This window comes from Mesoplodon densirostris, chromosome 11, assembly GCF_025265405.1.
Source record: "Mesoplodon densirostris isolate mMesDen1 chromosome 11, mMesDen1 primary haplotype, whole genome shotgun sequence".
Lineage (NCBI taxonomy): Eukaryota > Metazoa > Chordata > Mammalia > Artiodactyla > Ziphiidae > Mesoplodon > Mesoplodon densirostris.
This window is the reverse complement of record NC_082671.1, coordinates 9,155,890-9,171,963: the sequence shown is the minus strand read 5'-3', so window position 1 is coordinate 9,171,963 and position 16,074 is coordinate 9,155,890. Positions and strand designations below refer to the sequence as shown.

Sequence of the window (16,074 nt, the reverse complement as noted above, 5' to 3'; positions counted from 1 at the left end):
ACTTACGAGCTTATGACCCTGGGAAAATCACTTCACCTCTCTGTGCCTCAGCCTCCTTATCTGTAAAGTGGGGCCAATAATAGTGCCTAACTCAGGATTGTTGTAAAGATTAAAGAAGTGAATACACATAAAGTACTTCAAACAATGCTAAGTTAGCTATTATTATATGTGTACAGGAAGGAGGTGACAGTGGATGGTTAAGCATTTTTTTGTCTGTTCAGAGACAAGTTTTAACATACCTTTCCGCTGAAGGGGAAATTAGGGTAATAATAATAATTGGTGTCTTCAAAGGTCATTGATCCCTCTTGTGGAGAAATGTAGATATACCGAGTGGTATTGGTCTCCACTCCTGCAGAGGGAAACCAGATGTATGATGATCTAAAAACCTGATATCCTCACCTTCATGTTTAACATAAAATCCCTGAAAGGATGGTGCCACTGGAAGTAGGAAGTTGAATATATTTCTGGCCAAAGATCCAAACCAACTCCTCCTCCCCAAACTTTTGGAGAAACAGGGAGTGGATGGCAGAGGGAATCTGGCATTTCCCTTTGACTGTGAACTAGGAACAGAGTTCCTTCCAAACAGCGATGAGGGTGGGTCTTGAGTCCTCTGAGTAGGTCTGTCTCTGGGACAGCTCTTTTCCTTTCTCTTTTCTTAATGAACCAAGGAGCATCTCACTTACCTGTCCCTTCTTCCACCATAGTAGCCACGATATTGATTTCGTCACTGTAAGAATGCCCAGTGAGGTTGAAGATAGACATGGCCACAGAAGATGAGATGCATCCTGCTTTGTCAGTCTAGTGACACAATCAGAGAGAGAGAGAGAGGGAGAGAGAGGATGAATAACCTAATCTTTACTTCCATGTCATGATGTCCTGTAGAAGAAAATAATTTCTCATCTCTATACTTTCACTTCTCCATTTTTAAGATAGAAACCCCATCACATAACATGAAGTATACACCCACACATATATAATCATAAAGCAACTTGGAAATTCCAAGATATGAGGAGAAAAGAACCCACTTCAGAACAGGAAAATTTTATTTCCCAAGGGTTTAGGTTAATTTCTTGATTCCAAGGCAGATTCTAAAAGGCTTTATCTTTTGTGGGGATAAAAAAGACTGCCTTGTTCTTTGGAACTGGGATAATAACCACGTGAAATGCTTTCTACTTTGGGTTTTTGTTTGTTTGTTTTTAACCACTTTTCTGTATTGGTGCTTACTTACTTACTCTTTAGGACATAGGAATTAAGGTTCCTTTTCTACATCCCATTTACTCACCTTTCCAGAGATATTCTTGCATCTGTCAGATAGGTGTTCCCCTTCTGGCTCTGGAAGCCGGTAAGTATATACCTTTTGACACACTGATACATGCACTGTCCCTAGCACGGGCTTTCCATAAGTGTACCTAACCCAGAAAAGCATGAGAATCAGAGTTGGGCAATTCTACTTACGATCCAACCCTCCTCCCCCAAACACCACTTTTCCTTCTCTCTCACATTCCCACCTCTGGAAGTACTCTGACAGTCCTAGCCTTCTCCAGCTCTCATTCACATCCCTGCTTTGCTCAAAGCCTTAGAGTATTGCCATTTCACATAAATACCATCCAAAGGACAACAACAGTGTCTTTCTTTTTCCTTACTCCTATTTCCCCATGGGATTCAATATTGTGCTCTGTACACAGGAGACACTAAATCAATAATGCTGGCTGAGAGAGCAGTGGAAAGTAAGGACAGAAGCACAATTAGAACATGTGTTCTTGCAGACCTCGTGACTCTGGACTACATAAAGCATCCCAAGGTTTAGCTACTACCTCCACAATCCCTCTTTCCATAACACTCCCTCACAACATCTCTCAATATAGCTTTAATCCTCACTGGATCCAGAGCTTTATTCTTACCTACAGCAAATTTTCACTAAGAAAGAGTCTTGTACCGTTGATAACTGTTTGGGTTCCACCACTTCCAACTTAAACTTAGGCAGCACTGGAGAGAGATGGAAAACGAAGACGAAGAAGGTTTTACCATACAGGTAGTGGTTAAAAAGAGGTAGTTTAAAGTAGAGGGGTATAAAGCAGTGATAATTAATTAGCTAATTAAATTAACAGCGCATTATTAAGGTAAAATGCTCCTGAAGTTATTAGCCGGTTTAGCACTAAAAGGAATAAATAATACCTCTGGGTTTTTTTTTTGTTTTTAGGTAAGAAGTGGATTTATTTAGAGAGAAACACACTCCACAGATAGAGTGTGGGCCATTTCAGAAGGCGAGAGGCCCAAGAACATGGGGCAGTTAGTTTTTATGGGCTGGGTAATTTCAAAGGCTAATGAGTGGGAGAATTATTCCAACTATTTTGGGGATGGGGCAGAGATTTCCAGTAATTGGGCCACTGTCCACTTTTTGATCTTTGATGGTCGGCCTGGGAACTGTCATGGCTCTGGTGGGTGTGCCACTTAGCTTATGCTAATGTATTACAATGAGCATATAATGAGGCTCAAGTTCCACTGGAAGTCAAATCTTCCACCATCTTGGACCTAGTTCCATAGTAGATTTTACTTGACCTTTGCTGATTTTGACACAAGATTATGTCCAACACTTTGACCTACTATTTCTCCCACCTACCATATTCTTCCACACTGAAGGTGCCAAAGGTCTTGCCGTCTGCCACAGCCAAAGTGTAGGTGCCCAGCGTCGCCTCTGGTGCCAGTTGGAAGGACAGGTCTACAATGCCTTCCTCGGGCACCACGTTCAGCCACTGTGCAATCTTATTGTTGTTTGGATCCTGTGTCCATTAAAAAGAAATCCCATGACGTGCCTGCCTCTTTGATTCCCACCCTGCACTGCAGAAAGCAGGTAAAGAAGCAAAAAGAACCTAAAGAATCCTACTCATTGCTCGTGACCCCCATGGTCTGTGTCCAGGAAGAAAAGGGCCCTTGTGGATTCAAACAATCAGACTGAGTCCTTTAAAATGTTATCATGTTTCAGAAAGTGGGCTTTAGGGTGCCCTTTACAAAGAATGATTATTCTTGGTCCCTTAAGTGGGACAATGCTGAGGGGACTGATTGTAAGATACCTGAATGATAGGTAATTTGACAGAAAAATGGAGGGGAAGCTGTGAGGAATTTCGCCTTCTTAATACTTCTCGCAGGTATTCTTGTCATGTTCAATGGTTGAGTGTCTGTGATAGTAGCCAACCCAAAGACTAAGAGTACAGAACAAACCCTTGTTGGATTGATACAGTGCAGAGAAGGTACAGGCATCAGAGTAGGAAGGTTCATCACTATAGAGGTTGGTGTCCTTATTTACAGAGGTTTAACACTGAGAGGGGCAGGGTAGGCAGAGGCTAGAGAACAGGCACAGCTTAGGTGGGATTGCAGGTACTTTGTGCTGGTGCAGAGTCTCAGGCTCTGTGCCAAGATCTCAGAGTCGTTGCTGACTTCAAGCTTTAGCACCAACCACCTTCTCCACAAATGACAGAAAAGAAAAAGAAACTTCTACTTACTTGCAGTTCCACAATGGAGTACTGAAAAGGAAAACCAGATAATATGGGTTAAAGAAGAACTACCGATAAGGATAGGCTTGCTGAAAGCAAAAAGTTCACGAAGGCCTCTCTCTTTCTCTGTTGCCCACTCCTTCCTTTCTAAATGTCTCTTTTGTGCCCTGGTAAGAGTAACAGTGAGGCAAAGGCTTATTGGCTGGGGGAGGAGAAAGAAGAGCTTTCCTAAAGGGATTGCCAATCTCCAAAAAATTTGAAGAAATGAACCTCAGCATCGGTCAGTGCTCTGTGACTGAGCTCTTCCACAACATGCCCTAAGAGAAAATATTAGTATCTGGAGGCTCCACCATGTTTAAACCTCTTCTTGGTAGCTGATGTTCTCCTGGCCTCCTCCACCACTTTCTGAATGCCAGTGGGCAGGAACCTTTCAAGCATTGCAAAATAATTTCTTTAAAAAAAATGTTTAAAAGAGCTCCATCAAAGGATCATGTACCATTTCCTCAAGCAAATGGATATTAAAACCACTAAGTTTAATTGGAGAATGAGTCATTGTGTTAGTTGTCAAAGTGTCACCCCAAAATTACTTGCTAATTTCAAAAAAAGGACACACCTTATCATTGGAGAAATTAGGCTGTCATCACCTTAACTAAGTAATCAAACTCACCATCACTAATAACGGGACAACCTGACATTATGTGCCTCCAGAGATGTATTTGAGGTTCACAGCATTACCTATTTTTCTTTCACCAAGTATTTTTACCGAAAGTTTAGCTTAAACCTAATTAAGACTTCAGAGCTACTTCCAGAAGATAAAGGAACAAGTTATATTACAAAGTAAGGAAATAATCAGGCAAATCAAGAATATAAAATATTCCATAAGACAACTAGGCTTCCTCAAAAGTCAATATCATATTCCAGAATGTGGACATTCTATAAGTCATCTAGCCTGATCTCTCTCTCACTCTCTCTCTCAAAAAAAATAGTCAATCGGGCCTCCCTGGTGGCGCAGTGGTTGAGAGTCCGCCTGCCGATGCAGGGGACACGGGTTCGTGCCCCGATCCCGGAGGATCCCACGTGCCGCGGAGCGGCTGGGCCCGCGAGCCATGGCCGCGGAGCCTGTGTGTCCGGAGCCTGTGCTCCGCAGCGGGAGAGGCCACAGCAGTGAGAGGCCCGCGTACAGCAAAAAAAAAAAAAAAAAAAAAAAAAAAAAAAAAATAGTCAATCTAATAAGAAAATAAGGGGGATTTGTTTAGATTAAGAGAAATTTTTAAAATGTAACAATCAAATGTAATGCATGAATTTGATCAGATCATAGTTTGGAAAAAAAAACTCAGTTTTTGGAAAAATTAGAACCGAACATTAAATGATATTAAATAATTATTGTTAATTTTCTAAGGTGTTATAATAATATGATGATTATTTAAGATACACTTTTAAAAGATGCAGGCACCTAAATAAATAAAGCAAATATTAACAGACATAAAGGAAGGAATTGACAGTAACACAATAATAGTAGGGGACTTTAACACCCCATGTACATCAATGGACAGGTCATCCGGAAAGAAACTCAGTAGGGAAACACTGGCTTTAAATGACTTATTAGACCAAATGAACATATATATGTTCACATAAATATGAACATATACATAGATATATTTATATATATAATATAATATAGAACATTCTATCCAAAAGCAGCCAAATGCACATTCTTTTTTTATTTTTTTTATTTTTATTTTTTTTTTTTGCTGTACGCGGGCCTCTCACTGCTGTGGCCTCTCCCGTTGCGGAGCACAGGCTCCGGACACACAGGGTCCGCGGCCATGGCTCGCGGGCCCAGCCGCTCCGCGGCATGTGGGATCTTCCGGGATCGGGGCACGAACCCGTGTCCCCTGCATCGGCAGGCGGACTCTCAACCACTGCGCCACCAGGGAAGCCCCAAATGCACATTCTTTTCAAGTGTACATTGAACATTATAGCATGATAGACACATGATAGGACACAAAAAGAATCTCAATAAATTTAAGAAAACTGAAGTCATAACAAGTATCTTTTTCAACCATGACACTATGAGACTAAAAATCAATTACAAGATAAAAACAGCAAAAAACATAAACCCATGGAGGCTAACCAACATGTTATTAGACAACCAATGGATCACTGAAAAAAAATCAAAAAATAAAATACTTGGAGACAACAGAAACAAAAACACAATGATACAAAATCTATGGGATGCAGCAAAAGCAATTCTAAGAGGGAAGTTTATAGTAATACAAGCCTACCTCAGGAAATAAGAAAAAGCTCAAAAAAACCCCACAACCTAACCTTACATCTAAAGGAACTAGAAAAGAAGAACAAACAGAACCCAAAGTTAGTGGAAGGAAATTATAAAGATCAGAGCAGAAATAAATGAAATAGAGGCAAAAAAAAAAAAAGAAAAGATCAATGAAACTAAGAGCTGATTCCTCAGAAAAGATAAACAAATTCATAAGCCTTTAGCCAGACTCATCAAGAAAAAAAAGAGAGGGCTCAAATTAATAAAACCAAAAATGAAAAAGAAGTGACAATCAACACCTCAGAAGTACAAAGGCTTGTAAGAGATTACCATGAATAATCACCCATCACCCTTCTAGGACAACCTAGAAGAAATGGACAAATTTCTAGAAATGTACAATCTCCCAAGACTAAACTGGAAGAAATAGAAAATATGAACAGACCAATTATCATTAATAAAATTGAATCAGTAATTTTTTAAAAACTCCCAACACACAGAAGTCCAGGACCAGATGGCTTCATAGATGACTTCTATCAAATATTTAGAGAAAAGTTCTCAAACTATTCCAAAAAATTTCAGAGGAAGGAATGCTCTACAAATTATTCTATGAGGTCAGCATCACCCTGATACCAAAACCAGACAAAGATATCACAAAAAAAGAAAATTAAAGGCCAATATCACTGATGAACATGGATGTAAAAATCTTCAATAAAATGTTAGCAAACCAAATCCAACAGTACATTAAATGGATCATACAACATGATCAAGTTGAATTTATCCTAAGGATGGAAGGATGGTTCAATACCCACAAATCAATCAATGTGAAACACCAAACAAACTGAAGAATAAAAATCATGTGACCATCTCAATAGATACATAAAAAGCTTTTGACAAGATTAAACATCCATTTATAATTGAAAAAAAAACTCTCAACAAAGTGGGTATAGAGGGAACATACCTCAACATAATAAAGGCCATGTATGACAAGCCCGCAGCTGACATCATACTCCACAGTGAAAAGCTGAAAGCACTTCCTCTAAGATCAGGAGCAAGACATTGATTCCCAAAGAAGTAAAACTGTCATTGTTTATAGACAGCATGATACTATACATAGAAAATCCTAAAGATGCCACCAAAAAATAACTAAAACTCACCAATAAATTTGGTAAGGTTACAGATACAAAATTAATATACAGAAATCTGTTTCATTTCTACACACTATCAGAAAGAGAAATTAAGAAAATGATTCCAATTACAATCACATCAAAAAGAATAAAATACCTAGGAATAAATCTGAGGAAGTAAAAGACCTACTCAGAAAACTATAAGACACTGATGAAAGAAACTGAAGATGATACAAACAATGGAAATATATAACATGTTCATGGATTGGAAGAATTAATATTGTTAAAATGACTATACTACCCAAGGCAATCTACAGACTCAATGCAATCCCTATCAAAATACCAATGGCATTTTTCACAGAACCAGAATAAATAATTCTAAAATTTGTATGGAAACACAATAGATGCCAAATAGCCAAAACAATCTTGAGAAAGAAGAACAAAGCTGCAGTCATCATGCTCCCTGATTTCAAACTATACTACAAACCTATAGTAATCAAAATGGTATCGTACTGGCACAAAACCAGATACATAGATCAATGGAATAGAATAGAAAGCCCAGAAATGAGCTCACACATATATGGGCAATTAATCTATAACAAAGGAGGTAAGAATATATAATGGGGAAAAGACATCCTCTTCAATAAATAGCACTGGGAAAGCTGGACAGCTACATGCAAAAGAATCAAAGTGGTCTACTCTCTCACACCATACACAAAAATAAATTCAAAATGGATTAAAGACTTAAATGTTAAACCTGAAACCATAAATATTCTAGAAGAAAACATAGGCAGTAAACTCTTTGACATTGGTCTTAGTAATTATTTTTTGGATATGTCTCCTCAGGTAAGGGAAGAAAAAGCAAAAATTTTTTAATGGCACTACATCAAACTAAAAAGCTTTTTCACAGTGAAGGAAACTATCAACAAAATGAAAAGGCAGCCTACTGAATGGGAGAAGATATTTACAAATGATATATCTGATTAAGGGATAATATCCAAAATATACAAAGATTTCATACAACTCAACATCAAAAAAAGCAACCCAATAAAAAAAAAATGGGCAGGACTTCCCTGGTGGCACAGTGGTTAAGAATCCACCTGCCAATGCAGGGGACACGGATTCAAGCCCTGGTCCAGGAAGATTCAACATGTCACAGAGCAACTAAGCCCATGTGCCACAACTACTGAGCCTGTGCTCTAGAGCCTGTGAGCCACAACTACTGAGTCCATGCACTGCAACTACTGAAGCCTGCATGCCTAGAGCCCGTGCTCCACAACAAGAGAAGCCACTGCAATGAGAAGCCCGTGCAGCGCAACAAAGAGTAGCCCGTTCGCCACAACTAGAGAAAGCCCATGCAGCAATGAAGACCCAATGCAACCAAAAAATTTTAAAAAGAAGATGTAATATATATATGTATGTATATATATATATATATAATGGAATATTACTCAGCCATAAAAAAGAATGAAATCTTGCCATTTGCAACAACATGGATGGACCTAGAGGGCATTATGCTAAGTGAAATAAGCCAGACAGAGAAAGACAAATACTGTATGATTTCACATATATGTGAAATCTAAAAAACAAAACAAATGAACAAGCATAACAAAACAGAAACAGAGTCATAGATACAGAGAACAAACTGGTGGTTGTCAGATGGGTGTGGGGTGCAGAAAGGAAAGAAATAGTTGAGGGTGATTAAGAGGTGCAAATTTCCAGCTGCAAAATAAATGAGTCATGGGTATGAAATGTACAGTGTGGGGAGTATAGCCCAAATCTATGTAATATTTTTGTAGGGTGACAGATGACAACTGGACTTATGGAGATCAGTTTGAAATGTTTAGCAATATCAAATCATTATGTGATGTAACAGGTACTAACATAGGGTTGTAGGTCAATTATACTTAAAAAACAAACAAACTCATAGAAAAAGATCAGATTTGGGAATTCCCTGCGGTATATGATTAGGACTCGGCGCTTTCACTGCCGAAGGCCCAGGTTCAATCCTTGGTCAGGGAACTGAGATACTGCAAGCCATGAGGTATGGCAAAGAAAAAGATCAGATTTTTTTGCTACCAAGTCAGGGGATGGGGGAATGGGGAATTGGATGGAGATGGTCAAAAGGTACAAACTCCCGGGCTTCCCTGGTGGCGCAGTGGTTGAGAGTCTGCCTGCTGATGCAGGGGACACGGGTTCGTGCCCCTGTCCGGGAGGATCCCACATGCCGCGGAGCGGCTGGGCCTGTGAGCCATGGCCGCTGAGCCTGCGCGTCCGGAGCCTGTGCTCCGTAACAGCAGAGGCCAGAACAGTGAGAGGCCCACGTACCACAAAAAAAAAAAAAAAAAAAAAAAAAGGTACAAACTTCCAGTTACAGGAAACATAAGTACTAGGGATGTAATATATAACCTGATAAATATAATTCACACTGCTGCATGTTATATATGGAAGTTGCTAAGAGATTAAATCCTAAGAGTTCTCATCGCAAGGAAAATTTTTTTCTACTTCCTTAATTTTGTATCTATATGAGATGATAGATGTTCACTAACCTTATTGTAATAATTGTTTCATGATGTAAGTCAAATCATTATATCGTACACCTTAAACTTACACAGTACTGTATGCCAATTATATCTCAATAAAACTGGAAAGTAAAAAAATGTTATCTCAGGTAATAGCTCTCTTTCTGGCCCAATCCCACCCATACACACACCCCACCCCCATCTACATTCTTTTAGGCATTTAAGAAAGAAGTAAAAGTTTCTCCTGACTCTTTGGGACCTTGATTGCCTTCAGCTCAAAATAATCCACATGCCAAAGTGGCACATTTGGGGTGGCAGTTAAGGGGTGGGGAGAATATTCTGCCCTCCTTCCTGAAAGGAAGAATAGGACATGTACAAACCGGGCTCTTTACACATTAAGGAGGCAAGTATCACTGAGATTACTGTGGATTGCTATAAATTCTACAAAAAAAACCCACAACAAACAAAAAAACCCAGTTCCTCAGATAGCAAAGTACTTTTCTCACATAGGGAGTCAAGAAGCAGATTTGGACACCAGTCAGGCAGAAGCAGTCTCTGGAAGGAAACAAGTGTTCAACTAGGAAGATAGCATTTGCACTGGAAGCTGCCTGAGGCTTCTGAATAAATGGGTACAGCAACCAAGCTAGATAGAATCAGTTAGTGTCATGTATCCTTCAGTTGCTTGAGGATAAAATCTTGAGCTTTGTAAACTCACAATTTTTGCCACTCTGTTACCTAGTAAAAAAATGTTTAGTTACTTTCAGTGTTTCATTTGGAATTTCAAATTCAGTGTTTCAAATTTTCAGTATTTCAAGTTGGAACTTGGAGCGGGGGCTGACTAAAGAAATGGTATGAGGAGGAAGGAGTAATTTGACAACAGAAATAGAGCATAGCTATGGAAATCAGAGCACCTCTCAGCAATTCGGCTCAATTTGAGCAGAGGAAAGATAATGTAAGAGGGGTAGCTAATGAGATCAACCTCCAGGGGGCAGTAGAGTCTAAAATAACTGGCTGTGGCTACACTTTAACCCTTGCATACCCTCTTTTCAGCTCTGGAATCAACACTCTGTTTAAGAAGTAAGTACTTAATATTACACCCAACTGATAAAGAATACAGCTGATAGGAAGAAGAAACTGAAAAGAATTCTAAATCAGGAAAGAAAGTAGTGGTTGCAGGAGGCTACCAATTAATAATAAGCTTATAGCTTCCCTGTGAACTGGGAAAGGAAACAGCAGTTCTGAAAACATGGAGATGGAAATATAAGTAATGCTTTCTCCAAAATTATCTTTAAAATTTTCATTTGAATACATGGGCTGTAACTGAAGGAAAAAGAAGACAGCCAGGAGTGTCTGAGAGGTCTTTCAAAAGCACTTAGAAATGACAAAAGAAAAAAAAAATTGAGAGCAAACCTATCATAAGGCTAATGATTCTAGCGATCAAGTAGTTCAAGGAAAATTTAAGTATTCACCAAATGTTACCACGTTTTTACCTTTGGCAACAGAACTTTACCTTAAAAGAATTGTCTGCTCTATAAATTACCTTGCCTCATAGCAAAAAAAAAAAAAAGATGGTGGGGGTGGATATTCTTATTTCTTCCTTCTGTTAAATACACTCCTGAATTATTTCTTAGTATTTGAACTGCAGAGCCACTAGGTGTCACTCCTGGAGGGAAAGTCTTGAAGTTTGCAAGAAACTCTTAAAAAACAGCAGCAACTGGAACCATCTCTCAGGAATGTTAACCTAATTGATGTTCTCAGCTATCAAACATGGCAGCTAGATGCCTCTGCATCTGTTTTCAGGCAGACAAGGGCGGGGACGATTTGGATGTGTGCTCGGAGTCTAGAACTCCAGTTCCCACAAGCGTTCTGCACCTAGAGGGCCTCCCCCCCTGGAAAGAATCTCTTCTCCTCTTCCCTGTTCTCTCTCAGTCAGCCCTACCCCTTTCCCTTTCCCTGTCCCTCTTCCCAACTAAATTCTCACCTGGTCATTCACTGGAACAAAGTTGCTGGTGAGGGTGACGATGCGAAAATGCACTAGAAGGAAACAGGCATTATTAGCAAAGGGGATTTTTTTCCCCTCTCAGAATGTTTCTTTCTTCCACCCTTTCTGCTTCCGCACACATACTTCTTAGTCAGCAAAATCCCATCAGGTTTTACTTTTGTAATAAAACCTAGTCTGAGAGAGAGCTCACGCCCCCAACAGTTTTTCTTCATGGCTCCTGACTTTGAAACCTCAGAATGGAATCCCCTTCTAAGGCAGAAGGAACAAATACGAATTGCAGGGCTCCAGCCAAATGCCCTTGATGATGTTTTCTGATTTGCACACAAGCAGCTTGCTGTGAGAACCAGGGATCTAGTTACACCTGCCAAATTCCATTCCAAGAGAAATGTGTATTTTCTTTTATTTTATTTATTGACTTATTTGTGTTTTTGGCTGCACCACTCGGCTTGTGGAATCTTAGTTCCCCGACCAGGGATCAAACCCAGGCCCAAGGCAGTGAAAGCACCGAGTCCTAATCACTGGACCACCAGGGGAATTCCCTGTATTTTGTTTAGATACACACACACAGTAGCAACTCTACCAACCAGTCTTGTGCGTTTGTAGTACTGCATGTATTCAACACCCATAACCCTTCATCCCTCCAGACCCCCCTCTCTTCCTTGGTCCATTGGCCTGCCACCAACCTGCAAAGCCCCTCTACCGATGGGTGCAGCTGTTCCCAGGCTCTTGTCTCATCCCACCTGTGTGCCTCTTACCTTCATGCCCTGGGTTATAGACAGGTTTGTCAGTTTGTATAAAGATGCCATTCTGCTGCCTCTGAATTAGAACCTTTTTCTTCTCCTCAATGTTGATTTTATTTCCAGTTCCTCTCACCCGGACCGTGGCTACTTCTTCTGTGCCACCCGAAGGAATTGGTACCTGGCCAAGACAAGGGAGCTCAGGGGAGGAGTAGGAGATTGGGGGAACAGAATCAACCCGTCTCAACCCAAGAAGGAGAATCAAAGGAAAGAAATGAGTTAGATGGGGGTAGCAAGGGTAGAGCCATTTAAAAGTGGCCAGAGAATAATATCAGAAGTTATGTCCAGGAATTAAAGTTTAGGAGAGATAGGTTTAAAGGCCATGGCAAAAGTAAAATTACAGAAAACATACTTAAAGAGAAATTATAGTGAATACCCAGGGAGGAGAATAGGAAAGTTGAGGACTACAGTTGGGCTAAGCCTGTACTTACCGAAAAGGACTTGCAATGTAAGAGCTTCGTCTTCGATCCAGAATGTGCTAGCAAGGTGTGGGTCTTGCCCTTGGTCTCCAAAGTAATAGTAAATTTTACATCATCGTACCCAGGGCTCAGATCCAAACAAACCTTCTGAGTAGAAGGGAACTTAAGCAAAGCTGGTAACGTCACCAGGTAGTTTCTATTGAAGAAGCAAAAGGATTTCAGGGCAGTAATGATTCATCTATTTAATACAAAATTAATCCCTCTCCTGAGCACTCAGCCTATAGCAATGAATTAAACAGACCAAGCCCCTGTCTTTATGAACCTTATTTTCTATAAGGGAGAAACAGAAAAGTAACAAATAACTCAGTGTACAGCCTTAAACCTCCCACCAGTAGACCATCATTGAGAACCTGGACCTAGGGTACCACGGAGGAAATTAGTTCTCTTACAGAGAACAGGGTACTGGGAGGCTACTATATTTTAATATCTTTTTTTTTTGTTGTTAAGTTTCTTCCTGTCATCTTACCTTTTCTCTCTGGGTAAAGGAAAAGTGAAACCAAAGAAGGGAAAAGATGAGAAGGAAATTAAAATAAACCAGAGGTTATCTCCTGTTCCCCATAATTATATTTGAGAAGGATAGACGAAGAAGCCGCCTGCCCTAAATCAACGCTGACACCAGTCACTTACAGGGGTTGTTTTTCTGCCATGGCTGGCAATAAGGCCAATATTCCTAAAAGGAGTTGAGCCCACATCTCTGTGGGTGGGACAGATTCCTCAGGCCCAGGAACCAGAGGTCTGCTCACCCACTGTAGCATATATATGGAGCTATGGCTGATGCCGCAGCCAATCACCTTTTGGGGCCTCAGGCAGAGGTGGTATACCAAGGTAGGGCTTCTATTCACTTCCTCAAATTTATTTCTCCCTGAAACATTCACACTGGCTCAGCCAGTCTATAAAACCTGTTTGGGGGGAAAAAAAACGTGTTGAGTATTCATAGCGGTAAAGCTCTAAGAACAAGTTTTAGATCCTTCCCTTTTTTCTGGCTTTATTCCAAATTCCCATCCCCATTAGATCTTTTTTTTCTCTTTTTATTATTCTATTAAGACTTATTTGGGGGACTTCCCTGGTTGTGCAGTGATTAGGAGTCTGCCTGCCAATGCGGGGGACACGGGTTCAAGCCCTGGTCTGGGAGGATCCCACATGCCGCGGAGCAACTGGGCCCGTGAGCCACAACTACTGAGCCTGCGCGTCTGGAGCCTGTGTTCCGCAACGAGAGAGGCCGCGACAGTGAGAGGCCCGCACACCGCGATGAACAGTGGCCCCCGCCCGCCGCAACTAGAGAAAGCCCTCGCACAGAAACGAAGACCCAACACAGCCAAAAATAAATTAAAAAGAAAAAACTCACTCACTTAAAAAAAAAAAAAAAGACATATTTGGGAGCACAGGAATGGGAGCAGTATGAATACAAAAGTCGTATACATTTCTCTAATTGGGAATTTTTAAAATTAATAATAAGTATTATTGTGACTGTATGGAAATAGGAACATATAAACTCATAGAAGAAATACAAAGTGGACAATCTTAAAGGGCAATTTCACAATACACATCAAGAGCCTTTCAGATTTGCATATTCTCTGACTCCTATGCTGGGAACGTATTTTTATGGGGAATGAGGGCAGGCACGTATGCAGAAAATGTGTCCACTCTGAGTTTCTTCCCAGTGTTCTTTATAATGGCAAGACCTGAAAGCCACCTAAAGTATAAATTAGTGAGGATACTTTCTAGGACCAATGACCAACCCAAATCAAGCCAACTTAAACAAAAAAGAGTTTTGAATAACTGGGGAGGATCAGACATAAAGAAAGAACTGAACCAGAGAAACTCTGAAAACTTTATGACCTGGAATTAGAGACTTGATCCTGCCAGGACTCATCTCCCACCCCCCAATCTTTCTGTCTTATTTGCTCATCTCCTGCCGCACACAGGATTTCCTTCAAGGGGTGGGAAAGATGGCAGCTGTGAGTCCTCAATCCAGAATCTCCAGCTCTAGGATCCCGGTAGATAAAAATTTTCATCTAAGTTATAGAAATTTCTGAAGATTTTGTTCCTCCTTTCACATGCTCACTTCTGAATCAATCATTGTAGCCAGGCTACTATGACTGGGAGTTCCTGGGTCATTCTGAGGCCTGAGTGATAGGCTACTGTGATTAACAGCCCCATAGAGCCACATGGAATTGGGGAGGAGAAATTCTCTAAAGAAAGAAGTGGGTTGTGGACTTCCCTGGTGGTCCAGTGGGTAAGACTCCACGTTCCCATTGCAGGGGGCCTGGGTTCAATCCCTGGTCAGGGAACTAGATCCCACATGCATGCCACAACTAAGAGTTCGAATGCTGCAACTAAAAGATCCTGTGTGCCACAACTAAGACCCGGTACAGCCGGAAGGAAGGAAGGAAGGAAGGAGGGAGAGAGGCAGGGAGGGAGGGAGAAAGGAAGGGAGGGAGGAAGAAAATCACAGTTTTAAAAAAAAGGAAGAAAGAAGTGAGTTGGGGTAAAGATGTTGGGAAAATAAAACTTTAAGTCTATTACAATGCCCAATAATATGAGGTTGGTTGAATAAATTGCCATATTAATACAAAGCAATTTTATTCAGCCATTTAAAATAATGTTTTCAGGACAAAAGGAATTGTTTGCAATACTAACTGAAGTGGTGGGGGAGAAAATATGATACAAAACAATTTTTAGGAATTTCTACTTCCTTTATAGATGTAAAAAAACTGGAGAGAACATTGCTCTCTCCCTGGCAGTGAGGAAAAGCCAGACAAACTGCAAAATCACAACTTTTCTTGAACCAAAAAATTGAATCTGAGAGCTGAGTCAAGGCTGCAGCTCAACTAAGTACCCTGAAATCTAAGGAGACACAGTTCCTCCAGAGCAGAGACTGGATGTGTGGACTGTCTCATCTGTGCCAGAACATGGGAAGTATTGGGGCCATCATAGAAGCAAGTGAGAAAAATACAGCTAAAGTTTTAATGAACTACTAAAGGCCTATGTGGGCTTGAGTAACTACTAAAAAAATCTCTGTGTGCAACAGAAGCAAGGGAAGTTTGTTGTTACTCATGGGTTCTTTTCCAAGACCTTGACCAGGTGCTCACAAGAAAGACTAGGAGAGGATGACAGACTAAATTAAGCCTCTCTTAGTAGTACAGGCAGAGTGGACAATATTATCTATCACTGCAGGAAAGGGCCCAGATGCCCATACTCTTCTCTCAAAAGTCTTAAGCCTCTGGGGAGGAGCAGCAAATACTGTTGCCCCCATTGTTGCACAGGTAAAAACCCACTGTTGCCAAGAAAAGGATAGAGGGAAAAAAAATCTACCCTGGGGGAGGGAAAAGAAACAGTCCTCAGCCAAGAGTTCTAGGCCAGTACTTTCAGAGGTCTCCT

General features: G+C 40.6%; 1 protein-coding gene across 1 annotated transcript in view; it reads right to left on the bottom strand.

Annotated features, from left to right (window-relative positions):
- A2ML1 (alpha-2-macroglobulin like 1) overlaps positions 1-13,385 on the bottom strand; it is a 43,731-nt gene extending 30,346 nt beyond the window's left edge. Inside the window, exons 1-10 of the mRNA XM_060112843.1 lie at positions 13,321-13,385; positions 12,646-12,829; positions 12,173-12,335; positions 11,397-11,449; positions 3,501-3,521; positions 2,621-2,780; positions 1,902-1,986; positions 1,283-1,409; positions 684-798; positions 240-349 (exon numbers count right to left, since the gene is read on the bottom strand). Of these exons, the coding sequence (XP_059968826.1) occupies positions 240-349; positions 684-798; positions 1,283-1,409; positions 1,902-1,986; positions 2,621-2,780; positions 3,501-3,521; positions 11,397-11,449; positions 12,173-12,335; positions 12,646-12,829; positions 13,321-13,385 (1,083 nt within the window). The remainder of the gene's footprint in view (positions 1-239; positions 350-683; positions 799-1,282; positions 1,410-1,901; positions 1,987-2,620; positions 2,781-3,500; positions 3,522-11,396; positions 11,450-12,172; positions 12,336-12,645; positions 12,830-13,320) is intronic.
- Between the last annotated feature and the right edge of the window lie 2,689 nt (positions 13,386-16,074).